At 43.5% G+C, this 14,473-nt stretch overlaps 1 protein-coding gene across 1 annotated transcript in view; it reads right to left on the reverse strand.

The window, feature by feature from the left end:
* The window catches only part of LOC118389256 (keratin, type I cytoskeletal 18-A-like), a 36,303-nt gene that overhangs the window by 5,866 nt on the left and 15,964 nt on the right, over nucleotides 1-14,473 (reverse strand). Inside the window, exons 7-9 of the mRNA XM_035779139.2 lie at nucleotides 13,477-13,697; nucleotides 1,809-2,068; nucleotides 376-478 (exon numbers count right to left, since the gene is read on the reverse strand). Of these exons, the coding sequence (XP_035635032.1) occupies nucleotides 376-478; nucleotides 1,809-2,068; nucleotides 13,477-13,697 (584 nt within the window). The remainder of the gene's footprint in view (nucleotides 1-375; nucleotides 479-1,808; nucleotides 2,069-13,476; nucleotides 13,698-14,473) is intronic.

Below are 14,473 nucleotides of genomic sequence, written 5' to 3' on the forward strand. Positions count from 1 at the left end.
GGACCATTGTATAGTAGGCCAAGCCTATAGAAAGCTTATGGGATCCTCTTTTTAATAGAAGCCATCACTCTGTTTTCTCACACAATTGCATAGCCTATAGAAATGTTGCGCAACATGAGCTCATGGGCTCTCATGAAGTGTTTGATTACAGTCTATTGCATTTTTTATTGATGTCAGAGTGATTAGAGGGACAATGGAGTGCGGAGTTAGCAAGTTTGGTCGGCAACTAATGACCACCAGCAGCATCAGAGCTTAGAGAAGCCTAATTACCGTGACTAAACGGTCATGTGGAATTTGACTTCCCTCGTGACTTGTGACCGCCAGTGTGGCGGTAATACGTTCACCTCAACAGCCCTATGTCTGATAAATACTTACTCCACGGTGCCAGTGCCCTCTGCACTCTCCCTCACCACGTTGCCTTGGAGGATCTCCTGGGTCTTCACTGTGGAAATCCTCAGATCATTGTCTCTCTCTGGCTCTGCACATAAAACACATACTCAAATCAAATTGAATTGGTTGCACACACATACACTACATGACCAAAAGTATGTGGACACCTGTTTGTCGAACATCTCATTCCAAAATCATGGGCATTAATATGGAGTTGATCCCCCCTTCGCTGCTATAACAGCCTACACACTTCTGGGAAAGCTTTCCATTAGATGTTGTAACATTGCTGCGGGAACTTGCTTCCATTCAGCCACAAGAGCATTAGTGAGGTCGGGTATCGATGTTGGGCGATTAGGCCTGGCTCACAGTCGGTGTTCCAATTCATTCTAAAGGTGTTCGATGGGGTTGAGGTCAGGGCTCTGTGCAGTCCAGTCAAGTTCTTCCACACCGATTTCGACAAACCATTTCTGTTTGACCCTCGCTTTTTGCATGGGGGCTTTGTCATACTGGAACAGAAAAAGGCCTTCCCCAAACTGTTGCCCCAAAGTTGGAAGCACAGAATCGTCTGGAATGTCATTGAATAATGTGGCGTTAAGATTTCCCTTCACTGGAACTAAGGGTCCTAGCCCGGGCCATGAAAACAGTCCCAGACCATTATTCCTACTCCACCAAACTTTACAGTTTGCACTACGCATTGGGCTGGTAGCGTTCTTCTGGCATCCGCTAAACCCGGATTCGTCTGCAGGACTGCTAGACGGTGAAGCAGGATTCCTCACTCCAGAGTACGCGTTTCCGCTGCTACAGACTCCAATGGCGGCGAGCTTTACACCACTCTAGCCGACGCTTGGCATTGTGCATGGCGATCTTAGGCTTGTGTGCGGCTGCTCGGCCATGAAAACCATTTTCATTAAGCTCTCTACGAACAGTTATTGTGCTGACGTTGCATCCAGAGGCAGTTTGGAACTTGGTAGTGAGTGTTGCAACCGAGGTCAGACGATCTTTATGCGCTATGCGCTTTAGCACTCGGAGGTCCCGTTCTGTAGACGTTTCCACTTCACAATAACAGCACTTACAATTGACCGGGGCAGCCCTAGCAGGGCAGAAATGTAATTAACTGACTTGTTGGAAAGGGGGCATTCTATGAGGGTGCCACTTTGAATGTCACTGAGCTCTTCAGTAAGGCCATTCTACTGCCAATGTTTGTCTATGAGGATTGCATGGCGGTGTACTTGATTTTTATACACCTGTCAGCAATGGGTGTGGCTGAATTATCCAAATCCACAAATGTTTGTATATATAGTGTATAATGTGTGTGTATGGTACTCCTGCCTGATTGTGTGTATACGAGTGTGTATGACCATTAACATGAATATGTGTATACCATTCTGTTTGTGTATGTGTCTGATCATGTCCCCCACCTGTAAGGATGACCAGGCTCTGTTGCCTATGCAGAGTTAGTGCAGGGCTCTTCCTCAGGCCGTTCTCTGTCACAGACCACCGCTGAGGTCTCTCAGGCAGGGGCTCGGACAGTGGCTCCTCAGGGGTCACCGCGGGGTCACTGAGGCCGTTCTCCTCCACGTCATTCTCTTTAGGCCCCTCCCCTATTGGGTCTGGCTCTCTTTTGGGGCCCCTCCAGCGCCGCAGCCCCATGACCTGTCCGTTACGCCCACCTGGGTACCTGTGAATAGATGAGAAACATGGTGAGAATGACTCAATGGAATCTGTGTGGGGGGGACACTCCTTCGGCAGCTGTCTCAGCTGCTGTCTACATACAGTGCCTTGCGAAAGTATTCGGCCACCTTGAACTTTGCGACCTTTTGCCACATTTCAGGCTTCAAACATAAAGATATAAAACTGTATTTTTTTGTAAGAATCAACAACAAGTGGGACACAATCATGAAGTGGAATGACATTTATTGGATATTTCAAACTTTTTTAACAAATCAAAAACTGAAAAATTGGGCGTGCAAAATTATTCAGCCCCTTTACTTTCAGTGCAGCAAACTCTCTCCAGAAGTTCAGTGAGGATCTCTGAATGATCCAATGTTGACCTAAATGACTAATGATGATAAATACAATCCACCTGTGTGTAATCAAGTCTCCGTATAAATGCACCTGCACTGTGATAGTCTCAGAGGTCCGTTAAAAGCGCAGAGAGCATCATGAAGAACAAGGAACACACCAGGCAGGTCCGAGATACTGTTGTGAAGAAGTTTAAAGACGGATTTGGATACAAAAAGATTTCCCAAGCTTTAAACATCCCAAGGAGCACTGTGCAAGCGATAATATTGAAATGGAAGGAGTATCAGACCACTGCAAATCTACCAAGACCTGGCCGTCCTCTAAACTTTCAGCTCATACAAGGAGAAGACTGATCAGAGATGCAGCCAAGAGGCCCATGATCACTCTGGATGAACTGCAGAGATCTACAGCTGAGGTGGGAGACTCTGTCCATAGGACAACAATCAGTCGTATATTGCACTAATCTGGCCTTTATGGAAGAGTGGCAAGAAGAAAGCCATTTCTTATTTTTTTTTTCAATTTAATGTTTTATTAAGTTTTTGTTTTTCAATCAACCAACAAAACACATTCCACATTCACAGATGTGACAGGCTTTAAAAAAATAAAAAGTCAAAAAATAATAATACATTTGAAAAAATAAAAATGAATGATAAAGTCAAATAAAAGCATTTATTTTTCTTAATCTATATATTTTCCTTGGTACATATATATACCTACATACATGCATACGCACATATACATACACACACACACACACACACACACACACACATACGCACACGTACTCAAAAACTAAATTAAAATAAAAACACACAAAAAACAACAACATATAACACTTGCAGCAGCACTATCAAGGTTCTTATCAGCTATTTCAAGCATTCGCTGAGACGACGGGCCAATAATTCGTTTTTAGGTTTTACAGTACCTTACACAAAATGTATCTGCGCATTTCCCTAGTCACCCCGTTCACTCTGTCCAGTTTGAAATATAGTTGAATAGTGGGGACCAGAGTCTATCAAACTTGGGCTGTCTCTTGTGGAGGTCATAAGTGAGCTTTTCAAGAGGAAGAAAGTCAACAATCTGGTCAATCCACATTTTAAATGTAGGGGGGGTATTAGAGGCCCACAATAGAAGAATACATTTCTTAGCAAAGTATGTAATAGTCATAAGCAAATTTTCTCTGTCAGGATCAGAATCTGGCAATCTCCCTACAGCTCCAAAATACATGCATATAGGTTCCACATTCAGAGGTACATATTTTACAGTTAGGAGACATATCTGTTTTCATTCTATGGAGTCTCAAAGGAGTATAATAAAATTTGTACAAAAATTTGTAATTAGATTCTTTCATTTTTACACTGGTAGAGGAGCAGTATACCCTGTCGCAAACCTCCGCCCATAACTCATCACTAATAGTCAGACCAAGATCTTTTTCCCAGATTATTTTCAAAGGAGTAAAGGAGGAGCTTCCTTTCTCAGAAAGGAGTCTATAGATGTAAGATATTTTGCCTTTAATGGATTGTGCTGTGACAAGAAGGGTTTCAACTTCGTTCAACTGAGTTCTAAACCTCCTCTTGGAGGTAAATGAGGAAATTACATGTCTAATTTGAAGATATTTAAAAAAATGGGATCTTGGCACATCGAATTCACTGCAGAGCTCTTGAAAGGATTTCAGGGTAGTGGTTTTCTGATGAAATAGGTCTGAAAAGGTCCTGATTCCTAGAGTATGCCAAAGATTAAAGTTGGCATCCCTCAGGGCTTTTGGCAAGTCTGGGTTGCCTACTATAGGCGAGTGAGAACATATTTGGGAGAAAATGCCCAGGTATTTCTTACAGTCCCTCCACGCTAGTAGGGTGCTGTAAATCGCAAAGGTTTTGGCTATGTTGCCCACTTCACTAAAGTTATTAATGAATATAATTGAGCTTAAGGGCAATGAACCACAGGATTGGGCTTCTATCTGAATCCACGTTGACTCTTGTCTGTTTGTGATCCATGTTAGCATGTTGCGGATTTGGGCAGACCAGTAGTACAATTGAAGGGAGGGAAGGGCAAGGCCACCTTCAGATTCAGGTTTTGATAAAGTGGAAAACTTGATCCTAGGTTTTTTATTGCCCCATATACATTTGGTGATGCTTTGGTTAGTTGTTTTGAAGAAGGAAACTGGGAGATAGCATGGGAGCATCTGAAATAAGTAGTTCAGTCTAGGGAGGACGTTCATACGGATTACATTAATTCTTCCTACTAAGCTAATTGGGAGGGAGATAATTTTCCTTAAAAAGGCTATTCAGATCTGGTGTTATGAAGATCCCGAGGTATTGAAACCCCTGTGTTTTCCATTGGAAAGGACAAAGTGTCTTCATAGAGCTGGTGAGTGTAATATTGAGAGGGCAGACAGTGGATTTGTTCAAATTGATCTTATAACCTGAAAACTTGCCATACTGAGCAATTGTGTCTAAAATGAGAGGGAGGGATTTCTCAGGGTTGGATATGTAGAGCAAGACATCATCCGCGTAAAGCGAAATCTTGTGCTGCAGGCCACCTGCAGAAACACCCATAATACTTGGATTGCTCCTTATCAGCTCTGCCAGAGGCTCCGCCCCCAACAAGTAGAGCAGCGGGGACAGCGAGCACCCTTGTCTTGTGCCCCGTTCCAGAGGGAATCTGTCAGAGTTCAGTCCATTAGTAGTCACCATGGCATTTGGATGAGAGTATAGTGATTTGATCCATTTAATAAAACTTGGGCCCATATTGAACTTTTCTAAGACTGAAAACAGAAAGCTCCACTCCATCCTGTCAAACGCCTTCTCAGCATCCAGTGAAGCCAGCAGGACAGGGGTCTTTGTGCGTTTACTTGATCAATAATATCAAAAAGACGGCGAATGTTATCAGAAGAGTATCTGTCTCTAATAAATCCAGTTTGGTCCGCTTTTATTATTTTGGGAAGAAGAGTGTTTAGTCTTTTGGCGAGCAATTTGGTAATTATTTTATAGTCGAAATCCAACAAGCTTATGGGCCGGAAGGGCGAGCAGGATAGGGGGTCCTTGTCCTTTTTTAGCAACACTGTAATGCGAGCTGTGTGCATTGAGTCTGGGAGAACTCAGTTTTTGCAAAAATCCTCCAGCATTGGCATGAAGATAGGGCTGAGCTGGGGCCAAAAAGCTTTGTAGAACTCTCTGGGGAATCCATCTGGCCTGGGGACTTATTAGGTGGCATGGAGGTAATTGCCTCCAGGATCTCCTCGGGAGTGAAGGGGGAGTTGAGATCTTCCTGGTCGGTCTCTGATAGTTTAGGTAGCGAGATTCCCTCTAGGAAAGAGTGGAGTTCTGCCTCTGTGTGTTTTCTCTCAGAGGTATATAGTTTGCAGTAAAAATCATGAAAAGTTAGATTGATATTTTTTGGGTCATATGTGACCTCGTCCTCTGCTGTTCGGATAGCCATGATTGTACGCTCTGACTGCTCCTTTTTTAATTGGTAAGCAAGCAATCTACTGGGCCTATTGCTATACTCGTGGTATTTCTGTTTAGTAAAGAAAACTTTTTTTTTTTATCTCCCGAGTGTAGTCCAAATTCAGTTTGGCTTTGGCTGCTTTAAGATGACTCCAGGAGGTGCTGTCTAGGGATTGTTTATGTATTTTTTCACAGCATTCCAGCTCCCTCTCAAGATCTAGCCTGTGTGCTTCCATTGCTTTTTTCTTAGAGGAAGCATATGCAATTAGATGACCTCTTAGTGTGGCTTTAGCAGCGTCCCACATTGTGGCCGGAGAGACAGGGGAATCTTTATTGTCTTTTGTGTAGTTGTCTATCCATGTAGTTACCAATGTATGGAACTCGTCATTTGATAGCATGGAGGTGTTGAATTTCCAGCTCTTTGACCTCGGGATGTTTTTGCAGAGGTCAAAGCGGAGGTGGACAAAGGCGTGATCTGAAAGTGCTATGGGTCCGATTGTACAAGTGGCTGAATTTATGAAACTCTTTGGGATAAAAATGTAATCTCTACGGGAGTAGGTGTTATGGACATTAGAGTAGTATGTATAGTCCATAGATGAGCTATTATTCTCTCTCCAGATATCTATCAGCCCCATCTCTTTAGTAAGAGAGTTCAACATCTTTGCAGATCTAGGATTTGTGGTGGGGACTTGAGATGATTTGTCTAGGGTTGGGTTAAGGGTACAATTAAAATCTCCGGCCACCACGCCAAAGGAGACACAATGCTCATTGAACAGGGTTATAATTTTTGACATGAAGGCAGGAGTATCTGTGTTAGGGGCGTATATGTTTAATATAGTAATTGGTTGACCATATAGTGACCCCGTTATCAAAATAAATCTCCCTCCGGATCAGATATGTTTTTGTCTATTATGAATGGAACATTTTTATGGATAAGTATGGCTGTGCCTCTACTGTTTGATTTGAAAGATGAGAAATACACCTGTCCCACCCAAGCTCTGCGGAGTTTGGCATGTTCAGCATCACAGAGGTGTGTCTCTTGTAATAGTGCAATGTCTGCTTTTTTCCTTTTTTAGAGCACACAGTATCTTTTTTCGTTTTATTGCATGCCCTAGACCATGGCAGTTCCATGTCAATAGATTTAAGGTACTAGTCATCGTCATCGAGCAGTAATCGAACTTTAGTGCAAGTCATCGCTGGGTAAAAGTGGATATTAGTTACAGCTGCATTCACATAAAAGGAAAATAAATGGTGTACATAAAATAATAATCTCTGAACACCCCAGCCGAGTTCCCAAACAACTCGACACATCCCGTTGGATCTATTACCCCCCCGCTCAGTCTCAATTCTGTGTTCCGAATAAAACAAAAACCGGGAACAGTTAGCAACGCACAACGTCTCCCTCTCCCCACCTAAGAAATGCCTCATCCTCTCCACCCCGCATTGAGTAAATAACACAGTTGCCCTCGTCCAGACCTCAGTAAAAGAGGGGAGAAAAATTTAATCACTAGCCCAGCCTACATATACCTCCCCCAAGGGACATAGGGAACCCCAGGTAATAATAGCAACAACAAAAAAACAGGGAAATAAAAGTAGGCTGAAACATTAGTAGGCCTAGGTTAGGCTATACAGCCCATCCCTCTCAGTTAAAGGAAAATAAATATAAATTGGACGGCTATAATGACATTTAGGGGGTGGGTCTCTGGATATCGGCTATATGTCGTCTTACCTCCTTTAGTAATGGCATTAATCGCATTTAGTCATTGGTCTGTTTCTCATTGGCCAGGATTGTCTTTCAAAAAACGTTTTGCCTCTTCGGGAGTTTTGAAGTGTCGCAAGGCTCCTTGGTGAAGAATCCTGAGCTTGTTTGGGTATTTGAATCCCCTGAAGATGCCTCGGTCAATGGAGTATTTCTTCACTTCGTCAAATTCTCGGCGTATTCCAGCTGACAGGTCCTGGTGTAAAGCGAGTTTGGCGTTTCCCACTGTGATGGTGTTGTTTTTCGCCGCCTGTAGGACTCGTTCCTTGTCGGTGAATCTCAGGAAACGTATGGTGATTGGGCGCGGTGGTTGTCTGGCTGCTGGTGGGGGCCTCAGTGCTCGGTGAGCTCTCTCGAGTTCTATGGGCCTGTCGGTGGGCAGGTGGAGCCACTCGGGAAGTTTGTCTTGCAGGTAGCGGATCAGTGGCATGTTTCCCTCTTCTTTTTCGCCCAGATTGAATAGAACACAATTATTCCTTCGCCCCCTGTTTTCCAGGTCCTCTGTTTTCTCTTCCAGATGCTCGATTTTTTTTTAGCATATGCTATTGTTTCCATGGCATCTGTCAATAAGTTTTCCATGGATAGGATTCGCCCCTCTGCCTCGTCCAGGCGCCCGCGTTTATGGTTCTTGTTGTTGATGTCAGGCAATGCGTTTTCCAGGATTGTCACCTTGCCCCCTATCGCACTGAGCTGAGAGTTAATGGCATCTAATTTGGTGTTTAGTTCTGTACGTTGGGATCTCAACTCAGAAAGGATGTCTTCGACAGAGTGCGAGGTTGGCATTCGTTGTGCCTCGTGGGGGAGCGGGTTCTCTTGCTCCTGGCTAATGGCACTAGTTTTTTTCTGAAGCTAGCTTCTTCTTGGAGGCTTTTTCCGTCGCTAATACTCGAGTCCGGGTAAAAATGTCACCTGTAGTGTCGCCTTTTGTAGCCGCCATGACTTTTTCTTACTAAAGCTAAATGAGTGTGAACTTGGAGTGGAGGTAAGATTAGGAATTGGAAACTACTTGTGCGGAGCTCTTAGTTCACGCGGCCATCTCGTTCAAGGGTCACGTGATCCCTTCAGAAAGCCATTTCTTAAAGATATCCATAAAAAGTGTTGTTTAAAGTTTGCCACAAGCCACCTGGGAGACACACCAAACATGTGGAAGAAGGTGCTCTGGTCAGATGAAACCAAAATTGAACTTTTTGGCAACAATGCAAAATGTTATGTTTGGCATAAAAGCAACACAGCTCATCACCCTGAACACACCATCCCCACTGTCAAACATGGTGGTGGCAGCATCATGGTTTGGGCCTGCTTTTCTTCAGCAGGGACAGGGAAGATGGTTCAAATTGATGGGAAGATGGATGGAGCCAAATACAGGACCATTCTGGAAGAAAACCTGATGGAGTCTGCAAAAGACCTGAGACTGGGACGGAGATTTGTCTTCCAACAAGACAATGATCCAAAACATAAAGCAAAATCTACAATGGAATGGTTCAAAAATAAACATATCCAGGTGTTAGAATAGCCAAGTCAAAGTCCAGACCTGAATCAAATCGAGAATCTGTGGAAAGAACTGAAAACTGCTGTTCACAAATGCTCTCCATCCAACCTCACTGAGCTCGAGCTGTTTTGCATGGAGGAATGTGAAAAAATGTCAGTCTCTCGATGTGCAAAACTGATAGAGACATACCCCAAGCGACTTACAGCTGTAATCGCAGCAAAAGGTGGCGCTACAAAGTATTAACTTAAGGGGGCTGAATAATTTTGCACGCCCAATTTTCCAGTTTTTGATTTGTTAAAAAAGTTTGAAATATACAATAAATGTCGTTCCACTTCATGATTGTGTCCCACTTGTTGTTGATTCTTCACAAAAAAATACAGTTTTATATCTTTATGTTTGAAGCCTGAAATGTGGCAAAAGGTCGCAAAGTTCAAGGGGGCCGAATACTTTCGCAAGGCATCAATACAGAGCCTGGCATCTTGAGTTGAGCAAGTGCATTGTGATCATCCGAGAATATAGATATAAATCCAACAGACTGGGAGAAGATCAAAGATGCATCATCGAGCGTCATCTTTCACAACCTGGATGGTCATAAAACTAGATCATGCTGGGCACCTCCCAGATAAATAGAAGGTGGTAATAAAAACATAATTATGAGGCTTGCTGGGCTGAGTGAGCTCAATAGAGGGACAGATCTGCCATGTACAAACATAATGGCCGTGAACTGTCTGTGCTTGAATGCATTCGTGTGACCAGCCTGTGAATGCCTCAGTGATGATAATTGAGTATTATCTTTAGGCCTGTAAATTGACCGTAATCTTCCCTAATAAATGTTAAGAGGAAACAACATTAAAGATCTAAGTGAATAAAAGCCATGAGGTGAATGTGGGGATGTCTGGTACAGAACAGCTGGCAGTTTAAAACGGTCTTACAGTGCCTTGCGAAAGTATTCGGCCCCCTTGAACTTTGCGACCTTTTGCCACATTTCAGGCTTCAAACATAAAGATATAACACTGTATTTTTTTGTGAAGAATCAACAACAAGTGGGACACAATCATGAAGTGGAACAACATTTGTGGTCCTTCTGTAGCTCAGTTGGTAGAGCATGGCGCTTGTAACGCCAGGGTAGTGGGTTCGATTCCCGGGACCACCCATACGTAGAATGTATGCACACATGACTGTAAGTCGCTTTGGATAAAAGCGTCTGCTAAATGGCATAAAAAAAAATAAAAAAAATAAAAATAAAAATAAACATTTATTGGATATTTCAAACTTTTTTAACAAATCAAAAACTGGAAAATTGGGCGTGCAAAATTATTCAGCCCCCTCAAGTTAATACTTTGTAGCGCCACCTTTTGCTGCGATTACAGCTGTAAGTCGCTTGGGGTATGTCTCTTTTGCACATCGAGAGACTGAAATTTTTTCACATTCCTCAATGCAAAACAGCTCGAGCTCAGTGAGGTTGGATGGAGAGCATTTGTGAACAGCAGTTTTCAGTTCTTTCCACAGATTCTCGATTGGATTCAGGTCTGGACTTTGACTTGGCCATTCTAACACCTGGATATGTTTATTTTTGAACCATTCCATTGTAGATTTTGCTTTATGTTTTGGATCATTGTCTTGTTGGAAGACAAATCTCCGTCCCAGTCTCAGGTCTTTTGCAGACTCCATCAGGTTTTCTTCCAGAATGGTCCTGTATTTGGCTCCATCCATCTTCCCATCAATTTGAACCATCTTCCCTGTCCCTGCTGAAGAAAAGCAGGCCCAAACCATGATGCTGCCACCACCATGTTTGACAGTGGGGATGGTGTGTTCAGGGTGATGAGCTGTGTTGCTTTTATGCCAAACATAACGTTTTGCATTGTTGCCAAAAAGTTCAATTTTGGTTTCATCTGACCAGAGCACCTTCTTCCACATGTTTGGTGTGTCTCCCAGGTGGCTTGTGGCAAACTTTAAACAACACTTTCTATGGATATCTTTAAGAAATGGCTTTCTTCTTGCCACTCTTCCATAAAGGCCAGATTTGTGCAATATACGACTGATTGTTGTCCTATGGACAGAGTCTCCCACCTCAGCTGTAGATCTCTGCAGTTCATCCAGAGTGATCATGAGCCTCTTGGCTGCATCTCTGATCAGTCTTCTCCTTGTATGAGCTGAAAGTTTAGAGGGACGGCCAAGTCTTGGTAGATTTGCAGTGGTCTGATACTCCTTCCATTTCAGTATTATCGCTTGCACAGTGCTCCTTGGGATGTTTAAAGCTTGGGAAATCCTTTTGTATCCAAATCCGGCTTTAAACTTCTTCACAACAGTATCTCGGACCTGCCTGGTGTGTTCCTTGTTCTTCATGATGCTCTCTGCGCTTTTAACGGACCTCTGAGACTATCACAGTGCAGGTGCATTTATACGGAGACTTGATTACACACAGGTGGATTGTATTTATCGTCATTAGTCATTTAGGTCAACATTGGATCATTCAGAGATCCTCACTGAACTTCTGGAGAGAGTTTGCTGCACTGAAAGTAAAGGGGCTGAATAATTTTACACGCCAATTTTTCAGTTTTTGATTTGTTAAAAAAGTTTGAAATATCCAATAAATGTCGTTCCACTTCATGATTCTGTCCCACTTGTTGTTGATTCTTCACAAAAAAATACAGTTTTATATCTTTGTGTTTGAAGCTTGAAATGTGGCAATAGGTCGCAAAGTTCAAGGGGGCCGAATACTTTCGCAAGGCACTGTATATCTGTACACACAATGCAGAGAAATGTGTCTGTCTGTTTGCCTGTATGTCTGCCTGTCTGCCTTCCTGCATGGCTGTCTGTCTGCCTGTACTGTATGTAGGTAAATACACTGAGTGTACAAAACTTTAAGGGCACCCCCTCACAGTTGTGTCAAGTTGGCTGGATGTCCTTTGGGTGGTGGACTATTCTTGATTCTTGAAACTGTTCAGTGTGAAAAACCCAGCAGCATTGCAGTTCTTGACACAAACCTGGCACCTACTACCATACCCCACTCAAGGTTTAAAAATCCTTCTTTAACCTGTCTCCTCTCCTTCATCTACACTGTTGGAAGTGGATTTAACACGTGACATCAATTAGAGATCATAGCTTTCACCTGGATTCACCAGGTCAGGCTATGTCATGGAAAGAGCAGGTGTCCTTCATGTCTTGTATACTCAGTGTACATTAGCACAAGTCTGGGGAATTTCCAGTAACCAACAGTTTCGCTATTATATTGAGTCACTGCCAAAACATCTCTGTCTCAACCTGCAATTATTTTGGATTCTCTATGTAAATAAGGCTTTCTTAAGCTGCTACAGTAAAGAAATTCATTTGTCACACTCCTCAACAAAAGAGAAAGACAACACATAAATATAGCTGTTTTGACAGAGAAACAAAAGGGATAAAATAAGAGGAATCTTTTTTTAAATGAACTTCATCCTTTAAGCTCTTTTTGGATGGATTTGGATGTTTAATTTCATTCATGTTTGGGAACAAGGTGTTGCTTTTTCGATGAGGTTATGACTGTCTGAATGTGCATGGGAAACAAAAGATGGATCATTATAGGCGTGGGACGATCATGGGAGAGTTTTTATAGCATGTTTTCATGTTCTGTTAAAAACAACTGGGGCATCTTCATTTAGTTTAATTTGCAAACTGAAGGAGAGTTCATGCGACTTAAAAGGGTCTCCACCCTTCCTCATGTCCTCACAGATCCTGAGATCATCTTTCTCATACTGACTAATGATTCACGACCTCCACTTTCAATCCCTTTTCTTTCAGATGTATAGTGCCCTCAAAGTTTTTATAGCAAAATACCTTCACTGTCTCGTTAAGAACTTCACTGTGATACAATTTCTGTTTGGACATTTTAATGTTGTACGAAAGCTATCCTGCCTGTTCATTTCAGCCATCTTCAATCTTAATGCAGAAGTTCATTTCGGGTCAATTTTATACTTCTCATCGTTTATAGTTCTTATCTATAGTTCAGGTTTAAGACGAAGACCTGCCCGCTCATTGCTGTGAATATGTCCTGTAGCTTGAAACAGTTTAGTATCACAATATAACATTTTACCTTTATATCAGTTACCTCACCCTTAGTAAGTGTGTATTCATCTGTGAGCATCTATGTCTGTGTAATTGACCAGAAATCGAATCTAGCTCAGCTGCTTCATTCTAGAGTAAAGCCTTTTGCTCTGGGGTTTACACATCTCAAATCTCAAGAAAGGTTACTCATCACCATGTAGTTCACCAAACCTCCTCTGCTACATCTGCCCCAGGAACTGTCCCAAATGGCATCCTATTTCATTTTTAGTGCTACATCTTTGTTGAGGGCCCATACAGCCCCTGTCTGTGACCGTTAGCCCCCTCACCTGCCCTCCTCTCGCTCCAGCAGGCGTCTGTAGGTGGCGATCTCTTTCTCCAGCCTCATCTTGGTATTGAGCAGCTGACCGTGGCGCTCTTGCTGCGTGGCCAGGCCGCCCCTCACCTGCTCCAGCTCGCCCTCCAGGCCTTGGATGACCTCTGACAGGCCCTGCAGCTGGCTGGAGTATTGACACTTGGTGTGGTGGAGGGAACTCTCTAGACCTTTCTCCTGGGGAAGGGAAGGATGGGGGAGAGAGGGTGGACAGGTGAAAATGATGTGGGACAGAGAGAGGAGATAGGGAGCAGGTGAAAATGGAGAGAAAGGGCAGAGGAGAGGGGAGAGGAGGAGAGAGAGGGGAGAGGAGATGGAGGAGAGAGGGGAGAGGAGATGGAGAAGAGAGGGCAGAGAGGGGAGTGGCGATGTAGGGGAGAGGAGATAGAGGAGATGGAGGAGAGAGGGGAGAGCAGATGAAGGAGAGAGTGGAGAGGGGAGAGTAGATAGACGAGAGAGGGGAGAGGGGATGGAGGAGAGATTGGAGAGGAGATGGAGGAGAGAGTGGAAAGAAGAGAGGGGAGAGGAGATGGAGTAGAGAGTGGAGAGAAGATGGAGGAAAGAGGGGAGAGGAGATGGAGAGGAGAGAGGGGAAAGGAGAGAGGGGAAAGAAGATGGAGGAGAGAGTGGAAAGAAGAGAGGGGAGAGGAGATGGAGGAGAGAGGGGAAAAAGCAGGATCAGAGAGATTAAATCATTGTAAAAATGGAGAGGGGGGAGAGAGCAGAGAGTAGATGAAGAAGGTGGAGCACAGCGATGGAGAGGGAGGACAGCATAGAGGGGAAAGAGGGAATATGATAGAGGAGAGAGTGGATAGGGACAAAAGGTCATGAGAGGATGACACAGAATGTGGAACAGAAGAGAGAGTGAGAGGGGACGGGGTAGAGGGGGAAGAGGCAAGAGAAGAGAATAAGATTGAGAGAATCACCAATAGTGTTTCAGAATCAATAAAGAT

The sequence above is a fragment of the Oncorhynchus keta genome, chromosome 10 (genome assembly GCF_023373465.1).
Source record: "Oncorhynchus keta strain PuntledgeMale-10-30-2019 chromosome 10, Oket_V2, whole genome shotgun sequence".
Classification (NCBI taxonomy): domain Eukaryota; kingdom Metazoa; phylum Chordata; class Actinopteri; order Salmoniformes; family Salmonidae; genus Oncorhynchus; species Oncorhynchus keta.